General features: G+C 42.3%; 1 protein-coding gene across 1 annotated transcript in view; it reads right to left on the bottom strand.

Annotated features, from left to right (window-relative positions):
- Positions 1 to 19,134, bottom strand: part of LOC139264081 (ran-binding protein 9-like) — a 192,622-nt gene that overhangs the window by 137,802 nt on the left and 35,686 nt on the right. The window contains exons 5-8 of the mRNA XM_070880174.1: positions 17,371 to 17,412; positions 15,401 to 15,472; positions 4,803 to 4,856; positions 4,479 to 4,593 (exon numbers count right to left, since the gene is read on the bottom strand). Coding sequence (XP_070736275.1) covers positions 4,479 to 4,593; positions 4,803 to 4,856; positions 15,401 to 15,472; positions 17,371 to 17,412 — 283 coding nt within the window. The remainder of the gene's footprint in view (positions 1 to 4,478; positions 4,594 to 4,802; positions 4,857 to 15,400; positions 15,473 to 17,370; positions 17,413 to 19,134) is intronic.

Here is a 19,134-nt window from a genome sequence, read left to right as displayed (position 1 = left end):
CAAGAGCACTTCAGCTAGTCTCACTCCCCCGCCCTTTGCTTGTAGCCCTGCAAATATTTTTCCTTCAGGTACTTATTCAATTCCCTTTTGAAAGCCACGATTGAATCTACCTTCACCACCCTCAGGCAGTGCATTTCAGATCCTAACTGATCGCTGCGTAAAAAAAGTATTCCCTCATGTCGTCTTTGGTTCTTCTGCCAATTACCTTAAATCTGTGTCCTCTGGTTCGCGACCCTTCCCTCCAATGGGAGCAGTTTTTCTCTATCTACTCTGCCTAGAACCCTCATGATTTTGAACACCTATCAAATCTCCTCAGCCTTCTCTGCTCTAAGTCGAACAACCCCAGCTTCTCCAGTCTATCCACATAACTGAAGTTCCTCATCCCTGGAACCATTCTTGTAAATCTTTTCTGCACCCTCTCTAATGCCTTCACATCCTTCCTAAAGTGCGGTGCCCAGAATTGGACAAAATACTCCAGTTGAGGCTGGACCAGTGTTTTATAAAGGCTTATCATAACTTCCTTGGTTTTGTACTCGATGCCTCTATTTATGAAGCCTAGTATCCCATATGCTTTCCTAACCGTTTTCTCAATCTGCCATGCCACCTTCAACAATTTGTGCACATATGCCCTCACCATGGAAGACATCATACATCATACTAAGGAAGACACAAATAACCTTCCGGAAATACTAGGGGAATGAGGATCTAGCGAGAAGAAGGAATTAAAGGAAATCCTTATTAGTCAGCAAATTGTGTTAGGGAAATTGAAGGCCGATAAATCCCCAGGACCTGATGGTCTGCATCCCAGAGTACTTGAGGAAGTGGCTCTAGAAATAGTGGATGCATTGTTGGTCATTTTCCAACATTCTATAGATTCTGGATCAGTTCCTATGGACTGGAGGGTAGCTAATGTAACCCCACTTTTTAAAAAAAAAAAGGAGGGAGAGAAAAACATCAGTGGTGGGGAAAATGTTGGAACCAATTATTAAAGACGTAATAGCAGCGCATTTGGAAAGCAGTGACAGGATCGATCCAAGTCAGCATGGATTTATGAAAGGAAAATCATGCTTGACAAATCTTCTAGAATTTTTGAGGATGTAACTAGTAGAGTTGGACAAGGGAGAACCAGTGGATGTGGTGTATTTGGACTTTCAAAAGGCTTTTGACAAGGTCCACACAAGAGATTAGTGTGCAAAATTAAAGCACATGGTATTGGGGGTAATGTACTGACGTGGAGAGAGAACTGGTTGGCAGACAGGAAGCAGAGAGTAGGAATAAACAGGTCCTTTTCAGAATGGCAGGCAGTGACCAGTGGGGTACTGCCAGGTTCAGTGCTGGGACCCCAGCTATTTACAATATACATTAATGATTTAGACGAAGGAATTGAATGTAATATCTCCAAGTTTGCAGATGACACTAAGTTGGGTGGCAGTATGAGCTGTGAGGAGGATGCTAAGAGGCTGCAGGGTGACTTGAACAGGTTAGGTGAATGGGCAAATACATGCCAGATGCTGTATAATGTGGATAAATGTGAGGTTTGGTGGAGGGCTGATTATTATCTGAATGGTGACAGATTGGTAAAGGGGGAGGTGCAATGAAACCTGGGTGTCATGGTACATCAGTCATTGAAAGTTGGCGTACAGGTACAGCAAGCGGTGAAGGCGGCCTTCATTGCGAGAGGATTCGAGTATAGGAGCAGGGAGGTCTTACTACAGTTGCACAAGGCCTTGGTAAGGCCACACCTTGAATATTGTGTACAATTTTGGTCTCCTAATCTGAGGAAAGGCATTCTTGCTATTGAGGGAGTGCAGCAAAGGTTCACCAGACTGATTCCTGGGATGACAGGACTGACATATGAAGAAAGACTGGATCGACTAGACTTGTAGTCAATGGAATTCAGAAGAATGAGAGGAAATCTCATAGAAACATAAAATTCTGATGGGATTGGACAGGTTAGATGCAGGAAGAATGTTCCTGATACTGGGGAAGTCCCGAACCAGGGGTCACAGTCTAAGGATAAGGGGTAAGCCATTTAGGACCGAGATGAGGAGAAACTTCTTTACTCAAGAGTTGTGGGCATGTGGAATTCTCTACCACAGAAAGTTATTGGGGCCAGTTCATTAGATATATTCAAAATGGCATTAGATGTGGCCCTCATGGCTAAAGGGATCAAGGAGTATGGGGAGAAAGCAGGAATGGGGTACTGAAATGCATGATCAGCCATGATCATATTGAATGGTGGTGCAGACTCAAAAGGGCCGAATGGCCTAATCCTGCACCTATTTTCTATAGCGATTGGGGTTGGAAATGTACAATTTTTTCTTTCCTTTCCCCACCATGGCAGTGACAGTGAGGCCAATTTAGCACTGTGAATCACTTTACAATTATGAACACTTAGCATCCCTAGTTCTAGCCGGGCCTAGATCAACTAACTCAGCACTGACTGGGAATTGAATCTGGGATACAGATCTAAAGATATGATGTTCAAACACTGATGGTTATTTTGCTGTTCCAATTTTTTGAAAGAAGGTAACAGACACAGAAATGCTTTTCCAATCCCAATTGTTCTTAATATTTGTAGGTTTAATTTTAAACGGGCAAGAAATGTTCATGATAAATTAGTGAAGATAAAAAAAATCTAGATATATATTTTAATTTAAGTCTTACTTAAAAGGTGATTAAAAGCAGAAAGATCTCAGGCGAGGTAGTAGAAACAAAGACTTGTGTGGGTCTAGAGGTAGAGAAACGTTTGCTAGGGTAAGTTGAAATAGAGCCCAACACCTGATAGACAGAATGGCGATTTATTTGACTTTTCTTGTTCTTGTACGCATTATCGACACTTTTTTCACACTTAGTATGAAACGTTGCAGAATCAGATTCTATGAAACCATGGACATTGACTTGTGATATTACATTGGTTGAAGTTGACATCATTCACATAGCTCATTAGTGCAATTTGGCTGAACCACTGGGAAGCAACAAATCAGTCATTCCTTAAATGCTTGATATTCACGAGATTAATCCCAGCACCACCTGATGACAGTTTACCACCAAATAGTTCCTGAACAGTCATAATCAAATATTTGAAACAATGTCAAGATACGTGAAAAACAATGTGGCTTTTCAATTCTTGCTTTGGTTTTTGTAGTTGTGTAAATATCCCAAACTGGTCTCTTCACTATAAAGCAACAATTGCTGACCAACTTTCTAGAAACATTTTATTTTTTAGTATGTACCCTAGAAGCACCTGTCATTACTACTCACAACCAGCAATTTGACACTGTGCATCACTTTACAATTATGAACACTTTGATAACTTAATCTGTGGTAGCCCAACAGAACTAGACAACATTTATTTTGAAGAAAGTAAATACATGTTTGTGGTAAAAAAATAAATGCAGAAAGGTTTTAAATTGTTAAATTAGTACAAAATTTACAGGTACAATCCTCAGTTTATATTAGAGTAGGCACACATATTTTATAAACCCTAAATTTGATAAGATTCAAATAAGTTCAATAGATTCACACATCAAGAATTTTTTGAATTAAATCAATATGTAAAATTCTTGATTCTTTAAGGCATCCAGGGCATTTCAAATGATTATTTCTCAGATATTTACGAACAATCACTACGGTTCTTTTTTCTGAAACTTTGAAGATGAATATTACGGTCCAGTCAGGGACTAAATTTCATACCCAGAGGCGATAAAATCCAAGCACTATGGTAAGGCACGTGAAAACTGAACCTACAAGGAAACATCCATCAAGATAAAGATCAATGGCAAGTTTATAGTGCTCATCATTTCACTAGCTCGACAGTTAGTTAAAAAAAAAGACATTGCTGTATTTACATTGCATTAATTAATTCTGATTATAGGGGAGTAGCGTCCACATACTGGGTCCTCTCAATTACATTGCTTAAACGAGCCTCCTTGCCCTGATAACTGAATCATAGACGCATGAAAATCTTGATTCTGCCATCGGGATGAAGCCAGTTTTGACAACATAAACACAGAGAACCAGCCGACATGCACCACTCTGCTGTGATCGGAACTAAACAAGCATCAACATAAAAGTGCTTTAAGCAACCCTAGGAGCAAGCCAAAGATCCTTTAAACAATATGAACATTTGAGGACTACAATACTGATATTAAAAATAATGGATTATATGCAACTCAAGTTGATAGATACATCTGAAAAATGAATCTTTGCTCCCTTATTATTGCTTAATCACAGCTTCTTTAACAGGCAACTATTATGTAAAGCACCTTTCTTTCTTTGGGTCTTGATTTCTATTCCACCTAATTTCAATGCCAAACATGCTTTAAACATTGTGACTATTGTATACCTGATGTACAAATCACATGTTTCCCCTGACCCCCGCCCCCCCCCCCAACCAAATGTACAGGAGGTGGCATACACCAGAACTTACAGTATACAGAGCAATTGTTATTCAATTTGATAAACGGTCCTCTTACCTGCTAAATATTTAATGGTGTCGATTTTGTGCGATTCCAACAGAGTTTTGAGCCCTGCTACTTCGGTGTCTATCTTTCGGTTTGTTTGAGTCACAGCTCGGTCTTCCTGTGAATGCTGAAAATTAAGAATGAGCCACATCAAAACTCGTAAGAGTGACGTTAGGCAGTTTTTAAATAGCCAAATGAAGCACGCCAATAAATAATGTCAGAGACTGTGGAGACGGCCAGGAGCTCAACTATTCTTCCCTTCAGTCGAAGGAAGACAGTGTGGACATGTGAGGAATAAAGGAATTACATAATTAAAATTCAAAAGACAATTCTTACCAACTCCACTATATCTGCTCTGGTTTCCAGTACTCTCCTTTCGTGCTCTGTTAACTGTAGAGACAAAAAGTGTCACAAGTGATGCTGAAAGTAACACCAAAAGTAGATTACAAAGTTATATTGCATATCTGCTTAAAATAAGCAGCTTGCTGTGACATTCACTGTGGTGTTCAGATGTTTTATCAGGTTAAACTAAGTATTCCCGTGTAATCAAATTAACGTAAACTATTAAGAAAGACAGATTTGGATTTGGATAGCACCTTTCACAACCATCTGACATCTCAAAGCGCTTTACAGCCAATAAGATACTTTTTGGAGTGTAGTCACTGTTGTAATGTGGGAAACGCGGCAGCCAATTTGTGTACAAGCAAGCCCCCACAAACAGCAATGTGATAATGACCAGATAATCTGTTTTTTGTGATGTTGATTGAGAGATAAATATTGGCCAATATATTCCCTGCTCTTCTTCGGAATAGTGCCATGTGATCTTTTACATCTGAAAGACGCCACCTCCGACAGCGCAGCACTCCCTCAGTACTGCACTGGAGTGTCAGCTTAAATTTATTGTTCTCAAGTCCCTGGAGTGGGACTTGAACCCATAACCTTCTGACTCAGTGCTGCCCACTGAGCCACAGCTGACACATTAAAAATGAGTTAAACTGCCGTACAGCAATGCACGATGTCCGTAATAAAACAGGAGAGCAGGAGGCAATCATGCGTTGCAAGGAACCAGACATAGTAGGGATTACTGAGACAAGGCTACAGAAAAATCAGGACTGGGAATCAAACATTGCAGGGTATAACATATTTAGAAAAAATAGAGAAGGAAGAAGGGGAAGTGGAGTAGCTGTACTTATTAGGGATAACATAATGGCTGTAGAAAAAAGTGACGCAGCTATCAGCAAGACAAGATAGAATCTATGTGGCGAGAGATAAAAGACAATAAAGAATCAATCACACTAATAGGGGAAGGGAGGTGGAGGAAGAAATATGCAAACAAATTAGGGAAATGAGTAAAAAACAGAATCATCATGGGGGATTTCAATTACTCTGATATTAATTGGACAGAAGGTAAAAGGAATAAGGGAATGGAGTTTCTACAATGTATGCACAACTCCTTTCTAACCCAATATGTAAAAAGCCCAAGGGAGGATTATCTAAAGGATCTAGTAATGGGGAATGAACAGAGAGTAGGAATAAACAGGTCTCATTCGGGGTGGTGGGCAGTGACTAGTGGGGTACCACAGGGATCAGTGCTTGGGTCCCAGCTGTTCACAATATATAAATGATTTGGATGAGGGAACCAAATGTAATATTTCCAAGTTTGCTGACGACACAAAACTAGGTGGGATTGTGAATTGTGAGGAGGATGCAAAGACGCTGCAAGGCGATTTAGATAGAAACATAGAAAATAGGTGCAGGAGCAGGCCATTCAGCCCTTCTAGCCTGCACCGCCATTCAACGAGTTCATGGCTGAACATATAACTTCAGTACCCTCTTCCTGCTTTCTCGCCATACCCCTTGAGCCTCCGAGTAGTAAGGACTTCATCTAACTCCCTTTTGAATATATTTAGTGAATTGGCCTCAACTACTTTCTGTGGTAGAGAATTCCACAGGTTCACCACTCTCTGGGTGAAGAAGTTTTTCCTCATCTCGGTCCTAAATGGCTTACCCCTTATCCTCAGACTTTGACCCCTGGTTCTGGACTTCCCCAACATTGGGAACAATCTTCCTGCATCTAACCTATCTAAACCCGTCAGAATTTTAAACGTTTCTATGAGGTCCCCTCTCATTCTTCTGAACTCCAGTGAATACAAGCCCAGTTGATCCAGTCTTTCTTGATAGGTCAGTCCCACCATCCCGGGAATCAGTCTGGTGAATCTTCGCTGCACTCCCTCAATAGCAAGAATGTCCTTCCTCAAGTTAGGAGACCAAAACTGTACACAATACTCCAGGTGTGGCCTCACCAAGGCCCTGTACAACTGCAGCAACACCTCCCTGCCCCTGTACTCAAATCCCCTCGCTATGAAGGCCAACATGCCATTTGCTTTCTTAACCGCCTGCTGTACCTGCATGCCAACCTTCAATGACTGATGTACCATGACACCCAGGTCTCGTTGCACCTTCCCTTTTCCTAATCTGTCACCATTCAGGTAATAGTCTGTCTCTCTGTTTTTACCACCAAAGTGGATAACCTCACATTTATCCACATTATACTTCATCTGCCATGCATTTGCCCACTCACCTAACCTATCCAAGTCACTCTGCAGCCTCATAGCATCCTCCTCGCAGCTCACACTGCCACCCAACTTAGTGTCATCTGCAAATTTGGAGATACTACATTAAATCCCCTCGTCTAAATCATTAATGTACAATGTAAACAGCTGGGGCACCAGCACAGAACCTTGCAGTACCCCACTAGTCACTGCCTGCCATGCTGAAAAGTACCCATTTACTCCTACTCTTTGCTTCCTGTCTGACAACCAGTTCTCAATCCACGTCAGCACACTACCCCCAATCCCATGTGCTTTAACTTTTCACATTAATCTCTTGTGTGAGACCTTGTCGAAAGCCTTCTGAAAGTCCAAATATACCACATCAACTGGTTCTCCTTTGTCCACTTTACTGGAAACATCCTCAAAAAATTCCAGAAGATTTGTCAAGCATGATTTCCCTTTCACAAATCCATGCTGACTTGGACCTATCATGTCACCATTTTCCAAATGCGCTGCTATGACATCCTTAATAATTGATTCCATCATTTTACCCACTACTGAGGTCAGGCTGACCGGTCTATAATTCCCTGTTTTCTCTCTCCCTCCTTTTTTAAAAAGTGGGGTTACATTGGCTACCCTCCACTCGATAGGAACTGATCCAGAGTCAATGGAATGTTGGAAAATGACTGTCAATGCATCCGCTATTTCCAAGGCCACCTCCTTAAGTATTCTGGAATGCAGTCCATCAGGCCCTGGGGATTTATCGGCCTTCAATCCCATCAATTTCCCCAACACAATTTCCCGACTAATAAAGATTTCCCTCAGTTCCTCCTCCTTACGAGACCCTCTGACCCCTTTTATATCCGGAAGGTTGTTTGTGTCCTCCTTAGTGAATACCGAACCAAAGTACTTGTTCAATTGGTCTGCCATTTCTGTGTTCCCTATTATGACTTCCCCTGATTCTGACTGCAGGGGACCTACGTTTGTCTTTACTAACCTTTTTCTCTTTACATACCTATAGAAACTTTTGCAATCCGCCTTAATGTTCCCTGCAAGCTTCTTCTCGTACTCCATTTTCCCTGCCCTAATCAAACCCTTTGTCCTCCTCTGCTGAGTTCTAAATTTCTCCCAGTCCCCGGGTTCGCTGCTATTTCTGGCCAATTTGTATGCCACTTCCTTGGCTTTAATACTATCCCTGATTTCCCTAGATAGCCACAGTTGAGCCACCTTCCCTTTTTTATTTTTACGCCAGACAGGAATGTACAATTGTTGTAATTCATCCATGCGGTCTCTAAATGTCTGCCATTGCCCATCCACAGTCAACCCCTTAAGTATCATTCGCCAATCTATCCTAGCCAATTCATGCCTCATACCTTCAAAGTTACCCTTCTTTAAGTTCTGGACCATGGTCTCTGAATTAACTGTTTCATTCTCCATCCTAATGCAGAATTCCACCATATTATGGTCACTCTTCCCCAAGGGGCCTCGCACAATGAGATTGCTAATTAATCCTCTCTCATTACACAACACCCAGTCTAAGATGGCCTCCCCCCTAGTTGGTTCCTCGACATATTGGTTTAGAAAACCATCCCTTATGCACTCCAGGAAATCCTCCTCCACCGTATTGCTTCCAGTTTGGCTAGCCCAATCTATGTGCATATTAAAGTCACCCATTATAACTGCTGCACCTTTATTGCATGCACCCCTAATTTCCTGTTTGATGCCCTCCCCAACATCACAACTACTGTTTGGAGGTCTGTACACAACTCCCACTAACGTTTTTTGCCCTTTGGTGTTCTGCAGCTCTACCCATATAGATTCCACATCATCCAAGCTAATGTCTTTCCTAACTATTGCATTAATCTCCTCTAAGCAGCAATGCCAGCCCACCTCCTTTTCCTTTTATTCTATCCTTCCTGAATGTTGAATACCCCTGGATGTTGAGTTCCCAGCCCTGATCATCCTGGAGCCACGTCTCCGTAATCCCAATCACATCATATTTGTTAACATCTATTTGCACAGTTAATTCATCCACCTTATTGCGGATACTCCTTGCATTAAGACACAAAGCCTTCAGGCTTGTTTTTTTTAACACCCTTTGTCCTTTTAGAATTTTGCTGTACAGTGGCCCTTTTTGTTCTTTGCCTTGGGTTTCTCTGCCCTCCACTTTTCCTCATCTCCTTTCTGTCTTTTGCTTTTGCCTCCTTTTTGTCTCCCTCTGTCTCCCTGCATTGGTTCCCATCCCCTTGCATAGGTTGAGTGAGTGGGCAAATACATGGCAGATGTAGTATAACATGGCCAAATGTGAAGTTATCCACTTTGGTTGGAAAAACATAAGGACAAAGTATTATTTAAATGGTGATGACTTGGGAAGTGTCGATGTACAGAGGGATCTAGGTGTCCTTGTGCACCAGTCATTGAAAGCAAACATGCAGGTGCAGCAAGCAGTTAGGAAGGCAAATGGTATGTTGGCTTTCATTGCAAGAGGATTTGAGTACAGGAGCAAGGACGTCTTACTACAGTTATACAGGGTCTTGGTGAGACAGGGCTGGTGTACAACGGCCACCACAAGTTTAAAAAAATCCACGCGCAGGCATCTTCCATCCTTCAGGATGTAGTTCAGGACCTCGAATTTTAGGTCCTTCATTGAAACACCTGTGAACTCATCCTTTTTTTGGCGTGGAAGCAAGTCATCCTTGTTTTGAGGGACTGCCTATGACGATGACGATGATGATGATGATGATAATGATGGCGAGACCGTACCTGGATTAGTGTGTGCAGTTTTGAGTGTCAGGAAAGGGGCATACAATAAGTATATGGACTGCAGGGGAGAGCATGATAAGGGAGAATTAAGAGGATATACTTGCCATAGAGGGAGTGCAGCGAAGGTTCGTCAGACGGATTGCTGGGATGGCAGGACTGTCGTATGAGGAGAGATGGGGTCGACTAGGCCTGTATTCACTAGAGTTTAGAAGAGAGAGAGGGGACCTCATTGAAACGTATAAAATTCTGACTGGGTTGAATAGGCCGGATGGGAGGAGGATGTTTCCCCTGGCTGGGAAGTCTAGAACAAGGGGTCACAGTCTCAGGATATGGGGTAGGAAATTAAGGATCAAGATAAGGAGAAATTGTTTTCACTCAGAGGGTGGCGAACCTGTGAAATTCTCTACCACAGAAGGCTGTGGAGGCCAAGTCACTGAATATATTTAAGAGGGAGATAGATAGATTTCTAGAAATAAAAGGCATCAAGCGGTATGGGGAAAAAAACGGGAATATGGTGTTGAGATAGAGGATCAGCCATGATTAAACTAAATGGCGGTGCAGACTCGAAGGGCCGAATGGCCTACTACTGCTCCTATTTTCTATGTTTCTCTGAACCAGAGCAGATAAGAGAAGTAATAGTAGGGGAACATTTGGCAATAGTGACCATAATATAATATGCTTTAAGATAATAATTGAGAAGGACATAACTATGACGAAGACCAGCGTAATAGATTGGAGAAAAACTGATTTTGAAGGGCTGAGAATAGAACTTTGGAAAATAAAATGGACAACAATATTGGCAAACAATGACGTAGAACAGCAATGGGAAACATTTAAAAGGTGTTCAACAAAGTCCAGGAAAAATATATATCTGCTAAAAAAGAACAAAATAAGCATTAATAGGACACTATGGATGAATAAAGCCATAAGGGAAAAATTGAGCGTCAGGAAAGCGGTATACAATAAGTACATGGACAGCAGAGGAGAGAGAGCATGATAAAGGAGAGTTAGAGAATTAAGAGACTAGGAAAGAAATCAAAAAAACAATTAGGAAGTAAAAGAGGAACGATGAAATTAAATCATCAAGGAACAAAATAAAATAGTAAAATATTTTATATGCAAATAAATAAAAGAAAATGGTCAGGATGGGGATAAGGGATGGCAGAAATATTAAATAATTACTTTGTTTCAGTATTTACCAGGGAGATAGCACAGGTGGACATGATATTGGATCATGAGATTAGTAATGAAATGTAACTGTGAGGTATTGTGTTTTGGTAGGAAGAATCATCATCATCATCATAAGCAGTCCCTCGAAGTGAGGATGACTTGCTTCCACGCCAAAAAGGGATGAGTTCACAGATGTTTCAATGTTCCAGATCCCGAACTACATCTTGAAAGGTGGAAGATGCCTGCGCTTGGATTTTTTTTTAAACATGTGGTTGCACACCAGCCACCACACGGGCTTGACAGAGCTAGGTCTTGGTCCAGTGGCAAGGATTACCCAAGACGACTAGAGACCAGCTCTGCTGCACAGACCGAGCGCGCACACATATAGCAGTGTGGGCTGGCCTGTTCAGCCCCTGGGCCCTCGCCTCTTCTGAGCCCCAAACTCACACCTCTCCTGGGCCCCAGTCACTTCCTTCGACGAACTCTTGCCGCTCCTTCGCCCCTCCTGCTGTGCCTACCCGCACTGCAATCAGCGACCTTGCTTCACAGCAGTCGCCCTCCTGCAGCAGCACGCGTTGCTCCCTGCAGTGGTATGGCGCCGCACGCTGCTCCCTCCAATGGCTCTAGCCTGCTGATGGTCTTGCAGGCCGGGACTGTGCCGATTTCCGGGCCAGGCCACCACACGTTACTCCCTCCTTGTTCCTTGCTGGGGGAGGGGTGAAAATTCCTGGTGGTGTCAGCTGGCATGGGGAATCCAGCAGTAGGCTTCACCTCATTTTCCATTGCTATACCATCTACTTTCAGGCAGTACAGCAGAGGAAAATCCAGCCCACACGACCTAAAAAAATATTTTAAGCTATTTAGATTTTTAAACAATAAAATAATTTTTCAAAGGGAAGCGGTCCAGGCTGCTAACATCAGCAATAATAATAGGAGTTGACATTTTCCAAGAACAATCAATCTAGTGCCATAGGATTTTCAAAAATATTATTAATTCTTGTGACATACGCAGCAAGTCTGTACTTGTTGCCCATCCCTGGTTACCCTGAGAATATTAACAGTCAACCACACAATTTGGGACCGGAGTCACACACAGGCCAGACCAGGTAGGAGCGGCAGGTTCTCACATGAAGGACACTGTAAACCAAGGTTTTTATGACAAACCAGCAGCTTTCAAGATAATTTTCTGGTAACAGTCCAAAGATTTCTGAATCTAGTTTCACACCTCACCAAGAAGGGTTTTGAATTCACATTCTCCAACTTATAAGTCTAGTACCATAGCCACGAGGCCACCCGCCAAAAAAGGATAAGCCCACAGGTGTCCCAATGAAGGACCCCAAACTCCAGGCCCCAAACCACATCCGAAGGATGGAAGATGCCTGTGTGTGGACCCCTTTCAACGTGTGGTGGCCGTTGCACACCAGCCACCACACGGGCCCGACAGAGCCAGGTCCTGGTCCAACGGCAAGGATCACCCAAGACAACTGGAGACCTGCTCCGCTGCACGGACCTAGTGCGCACACATATCGCAGAGTGGGTTGGCCCGTGCTGTTACTGGGCCCTTGGCCCCGAACTCGCATCTCCCCTGGGCCCCGATCACAGAGAGGTCACATATTACTTGGAGGGTGCGAGTCTGGGTGGGATAGAGGAGCAAAGGGATCTCGGAGTACAAATACACAAATCACTAAAAGTACCGATAAAGGTTAACAAGGCCATAAAAAAGCAAACCTAGCACTAGGATTTATTTCTAGAGGGATAGAATTGAAAAGTAGTGAAGTTAAGCTAAACTTGTATCGTACCTTGGTTAGACCACACTTGGGAGTACTGCGTACAATTCTGGTGCAGAGAAGATTTACAAGGACAATACCAGAAATGCGAGGGTATACCTATCAGGAAAGGATGAACAGGCTGGGTCTCTTTTCGCTTGAAAAATAAAGCTGAGGGGTGACCTAATGGAGGTCTTCAAAATTATGAAAGATTTTGATAAGAGTTGACAGAGTGTTTCCACTTATGGGGAAGAGCACAACTAGAGGCCATCAATACAAGATAGTCACCAACAAATCAAAGAGAATTCAGAAGAAACTTCTTTACCCAGAGAGTGGTGAGAATGTGGAACTCGCTACCACAGGGAGTAGTGAAGCAAATCGTATAGATGGCTAGATAAACATATGAGAGAGAAGGGAAGAAAGAGGGTTATGCTGATAAGAGTTAGATGACGAAAGACAGTAGGAGGTAACCATGGACTGGTTAGGCCACGTGGCCTGTTTGTGTGCCGTATATCGTATGTAATGTATTAAACAATAACCTTTAAAAAAAGTTCTCATTGGCACTAAAATGTTTTACAATAGCAAGTGAGAAAGTAATATGTTCTTAAGAGATCTAGGGCTGAAATTCTTAAATTACATTTGCTGTTGAAAGGTCCATTATGCATTCCACAATCTGTACTACACTTGGTATACATATTTGAAATTGTAGCACTTCATCAGATACTTCTCTCATGCTTAACACTAAAGGTTGCCCTTGTAAGCATGTTCTCGCTCCTAACTCTCCAATCATTAAAGTTATATGCACAGTATACGAACAGCAACCCTGGTTACTGAGATTATCTTATTAGAAATAATACAAACATGCTTTGTATTAAAAAGGAACAAACACCATCAGGCCATACAACTCAAGGCTATAAAAGTCAGGTTTATTAATAAATTAAACAATAGCAGAAAATCAATACAGCGGATTTCACTTGATTACAAAAGTTTTAACTTGCACCTTCTTGGGTACAAAGTGACATTTAACTCCATCGAATACTATCAAACCCTGAACATGTATAACACTAACTTCTATGTTTCACTACCTCATCAACACAAGTGAAAAAAAGATTAATTTTGTTCCAGGTTTAAACCAAGAGAACATACCGATTTGCTTGCACATTCCTCCAGCAAAAGTAAGGCCTACCAAACAGCCAGTTTTAGCAACACAACCAAATGAATAGGGTCTTTGACTAATAGCTACAAAAAGTATAATAGATTAAGCAAATGTTTCCCATTTCTACAGTATTCATTCCAGTCCCATATGGTAAAATGCAATGCCAAGTTAGGAGGAAAAAAAACATTCCCCGGTTTACTCCCAAGACATTCATGGATGACACTGATTGAAAACACATGCAAACAAATCTTCTCATTCAACTTTAAATCCAGAACAGACTTATTCTATCCCAAACAAGCAATATCAGAGAAAGCAAATAACTAGTGCAAGACAGATACATCAGAAAGCAAAGGGCACTTTTATCAACATTTTGTTGGAGAGTCACATGTTCAGAAGCTTTAGGAAAATATATGGGAATTAGAAGTAAAGGTACATCTATCCTACATTGGTGCTTGCTCGGAGACCCATGTCTGTCTATGTGGTCCTAATGACAAGATCTGAATGGCGCTGCCAGGTCTGATGGTAGCAAAGGGAAAAACATGTGAATATTGGTCTTTAAAAGGGTAACAGATGGGAGTTAAAAATTAATACAGAAACTGTGGGTCTCAATACTGAAATGCACTATTAATATTTTGCAGTGCAACAAATGCAGGGAATGGAGAGCAATGAAGCTAGATCAGAGAGGCCAATTTTTCTAAGGTCACATTCAACATTATAACTCAGCACAAACCAGGAAATTGAACTGGAATCTGGTCTGCACGGTTCAGTTACTGGATATATTTGCTGAGCTATAATGGAATTTCTGAGCTGGTGTCAATTCCATGTGTTGATCACTCTCCAAGAAGAATTTTCAGTATCAGTTCTAAATTTGCCTTTTACTAGATTCAACTTCTCCCATTCTCAATTTATTTATCTAGATCTAGCTTTTTCATACCATTTACTATTTTATATACCTCTCATATCTCACGAGTGCCTCCTTCTAAGACTGAAAACCCCAAGTTTTTCCTCCCTTTCCTCTGACCCAAAGGATAAGCCTTTTGGCTCTTCCTTTGAACAGTCTCCAATGCTTTGAATGTTTGTTTTGTGTCTTGGTGACCAGAACTTGACTACAGGCCTATACAATTTGAATAGGTTTCCCTTTTGACTTATTATTCTGCTTTCCACTTGCTTTGTTGATTGCTGCTCTTAGGTTGCCCATTTTTAACTTCCTATGCGTAGTACTTTACATTTCTGTATTAAATTTCATCTGCCCTTGTTCCACCCTCTTACATATCAACTCATTTTGTATCTTTCAAGTTGCATCCTCAGAATTAGCTGCCTTCCTTGAATCAACTGCCCTTCCGAGTTAGGCATCATCTGCAAATGTGATCAATTTTCATTGAATTTCTGAATCCAAGTAACTTAGAAATAGTTGCAGTATCAGTATCAATACTTCGGATACTCTATTCTACTTTAATGTCTTTCAAAAGCATCGAGAAACATCACAAATAAATAAAACAAGCGATTGTAGTTGCAAAAGTTTCTTACCATTTCTTGAACTCTACTTTTTTCCAAATTCAGGTCCAATTTGTTGTTTGACGAAACTTTGATGACTTCATCCTTTGAGGAAAACACCATTATTAATTCAATCATAAATTAATGATTATCAGGAATACTTTTGTCAAAATGCTACCTCTAAATTAGCAAAACAGTACAATTTATTTTGTAAAATTCACCTTAAAATGTTTTCACTACATTTAGTGCTGTTGCAGAAATCAGTGGTTTTCAAACTCTTATGCCTAGGGCACCCTGAAGTATTGACAACACACCTGGGACCTGCATCCCATCTTCCAAAAGAATTCCAATTACTCAAAGGAACCAAGGCGGGTAGATGGAGTTAAGATACAGATCAGTCATGATCTAATTAAATGGGTGAACAGCCTCGAGGGACTGAATGGCCCGTTCCTGATGCTACGCTCCTGGAGCTATCACTGCAGAAAACATTTCATTAACATACACCAACAGAAATATGTAAAATTAACATTTAAAAAACATAGAAATCTGATGACTTTGCAGAGCTCTGGGAATACCCTTGAAGATGCCCTCAGGTCCACTGAACTCCATTTGCAAAGTAATTATTTAACATGTCCGCCATTTCCTTATTTTCATTTATAATATCACCATTATCAGTCGTTAAGGGGCCCACATTGCTCTTAACCACCCTCTTTTTCCAAGTATAACAACATTTTGTGTGTTGATTTTGATATTCCTTGCAAGTTTCTTTTCATACTCCCTTTTTTATAGCTCTTACTATCTGTTCTGTCACCCTTTGCGTCTCTGCTATTTGCCAGGATCTGTGCTATTTTTTCGATTCTTGTATGCTTTTTCCTTTAGTTTTATATCTAAATCTAGAATCTTAGTAGCTATTTTGCATTTCTCCCTTTCAAACACAATATTGAACTCAATCATATTATGGTTGCCATTAGATAAACGTTCATGCACTGTTAGGCCGCTAGTAATAAGTAATGTGCCAGATTTAGCCAAGTCTAATATGGTCTGTCCCTTTGTTGGTTCTAGGACATATTTTTGCAGAAAACTATCCTCAACATACTCAAGAAATTTGCTACCTTTCTGACATGAGGTCGCCTGCTTATCCCACTGGAAGTTAAAATCCCCCATTAAATCCACTCTGCCTTTGCTCCAGGCTTGTCTAATCTCTGTATTAATACATTCTGCCACTTCACAGCTGATACCAGGGGCCTATACACAACTCCCACTGCAGTCTTAAATGCTTTCTATTTCTTAATTCTACCTATAAAATCGCCACTGCCTGCTTACTTCTCGTAATATTGCACATCATAAAAGAAATATCATTAATCACTAATACTACTCCTCTCCCTCCACCAGATTGCCTAACCTTCCTGTAGACCTTATAACCTGGTATTTTCAGTTCCCAGTTCAGCTCCAGTTTCAGCAATGTCTCAGTAACGACTACCCCTTAAATTGAACTTGCGCCAGCAAATACTCTGCGTGTTTGTATAAAGAACACTTGCTACATTATGAACATTTTGTGCTTTTGGTCTTAGTGGGGCCCCCTTGTTGCGTACTGTAGAGCTTTAGGACCATATATAAAAGGTCGTGGATGTACAGCTAAACACCGCCATGATGACATTGTCAGGAACGGTCCAATCCACTCCAACCGAATGGCTCCCGGTGCTGTCCCACATTTCCCCACCTGCCATTTGTCACGACGCCATCATCCTCCGTGAGATGGAAAAAAATCACAAACATCGACCTTCCCAATCACGGGGAGAACTTGCATTTGCATAGTACTTAATCAACTATCTTTCAGAATTGTTCAAAATAGTAGTTTCCAGTACATACCCTGATAATGCAGTTTCTCGTAGGAAGTACATTCAAAAACCATTACTCCTAAAATTCCTGCAGTGAACATTTTTACAGCTTTCAGTTTATCCAGTAATCAATAACTTTGCAATAAACTTAGAAAAGGGGCTTACTACTAACTGCTTTTTGAGTTGTTGCAATTCAATTTTCAGTTTCTGAAAAAGAAAATCATAAATGTCTTTTTAAAAAGATGCAGTGAAGCTTAGTCACAGCATCTAGAAATATGAATTTACACTATTCCTAAAATACCATCCTCAGCTCTATATACAGTTTTTTTCTGCATCAAATAGAAAAATCCAACTCCACTAGCTTACACTTTAAACATAAAAAACACACACCTTTACATTCTTAACCTAGTCAATCAACCTTACACTGTTGCAAACTTTAAATATAAATACACTCTACACATAGTCTACATATAGGCTTTTAAAAAAAAACGGCAACAATTCCTGCCCCCACCCCGGGCCAAAGGTATTGACCCATGTGAGGGTATGGTTCCTCAGACACCATACACCCACCAGTACATCATCCAAGTGACCAATCTTGATGCATAGGCCTTAATGAACAGCAGTCTAACCACAGGGGTAATCACAGCAATGCCCAAATAGGTTTTCCCACCCTACCAAAAAGCATTGAGAATCAATTATAGTATCCCATCTGTCAGCCCAGCCTAGATCAATTAACACAAAACAGCAATCAAACTGGCATTAATTTTGGGACACATCTATTTGTAACACCTAAAGCTCTGATTGGGGGACCCCTTGATCACATGACTGATTGCTGATTTATCCTCTTGGAGGATAAGACAATCCCAGCAGTTTCACTGGAATGTGTAATCAGAACCGCCCTACCAATGTAATCTGTGACTTTACAAAGTGTAATTCGAGCCATTCCAACTGCCGATTCCAGACAGAACAGAGTTCACTTGGAACAGACAGGGCTCACTCACCCCCTCCCCCAAACAAGTTCCTGCCCCCATCCACCACCGCCCAAGTTCCCGACCTCCACCCCCCACGTTCCTCATATTCTTCCCCGCAACCTCCTCCCCGCCGAGGTTGGCCTCCCCCACAGATTAATGACCTTCTGCCCCCAATAAGTTTCTAACCTTACCATCCCTCCCCCAACCCCGCCGTAGATGGGGCATTGTGTGGGGGTCACGGATTGTTAACAGGTCTATTAAGTATGATGTGAAATCAACCAGGTGCAGGGAGAGGAGAGGGAGAACGTGGTGCGGGTGTAAAGGGGGAGGGGTGGCAAGAACGTGATTCGTCTTACCATCTGGATCACATTCACTCTCATCCCACCCTTTAGACCCCGATCACATTTTATCCCCCTACCCCACAGTGCTCTCCGTGCTCTTAACCTGACAAACCTAATTTTTGACATCCTCTCCTCGAGTTCCGCCCGTTGTGTCGTCCCGTCCCCTCCCTCCCTCGGTCTGTCTCTCTCCGCGCTCTCGCCCCATCCCCGCTCCCGACCCCCTCTCTCTCTCCCCGACCTCCCCCTCTCTCTCTCTCCGACCACCCCCTCTCTCTCTCTCCCCTTCTCAGAGCCGCCCACTATCCGACACCCCCCCACCCCACTCCCCGACAACCCCCACTCCCCCCCCACTCCCCGACCCCCCCCATTCCCACACTCCCCGACAGCCCCCACACTCCCCCTCTCCCCGACACCCCCCCACTCCCCCTCGACCCTCCTCCCCGTCCCCCTCGCCGCTCCCCTCTCCCTCCCTGCTCTCCCCCCCTCCGCCTCGCCCCTCCCCAAGTCTCTCACCCCGCCCCCTCCCCTCGCTCCCTGAAGTCTCTTTCCCCCCCTCCCTCCCAAGTCTCTCTCTCGCACCCCCCCTCCCTCGTCTCTCGCACCCCCCCTCCCTCGTC

This window comes from Pristiophorus japonicus, chromosome 5 (assembly GCF_044704955.1).
Source record: "Pristiophorus japonicus isolate sPriJap1 chromosome 5, sPriJap1.hap1, whole genome shotgun sequence".
In the NCBI taxonomy this organism is placed as follows: Eukaryota; Metazoa; Chordata; class Chondrichthyes; family Pristiophoridae; genus Pristiophorus; species Pristiophorus japonicus.
This window is presented reverse-complemented; position numbering and strand designations above follow the sequence as displayed.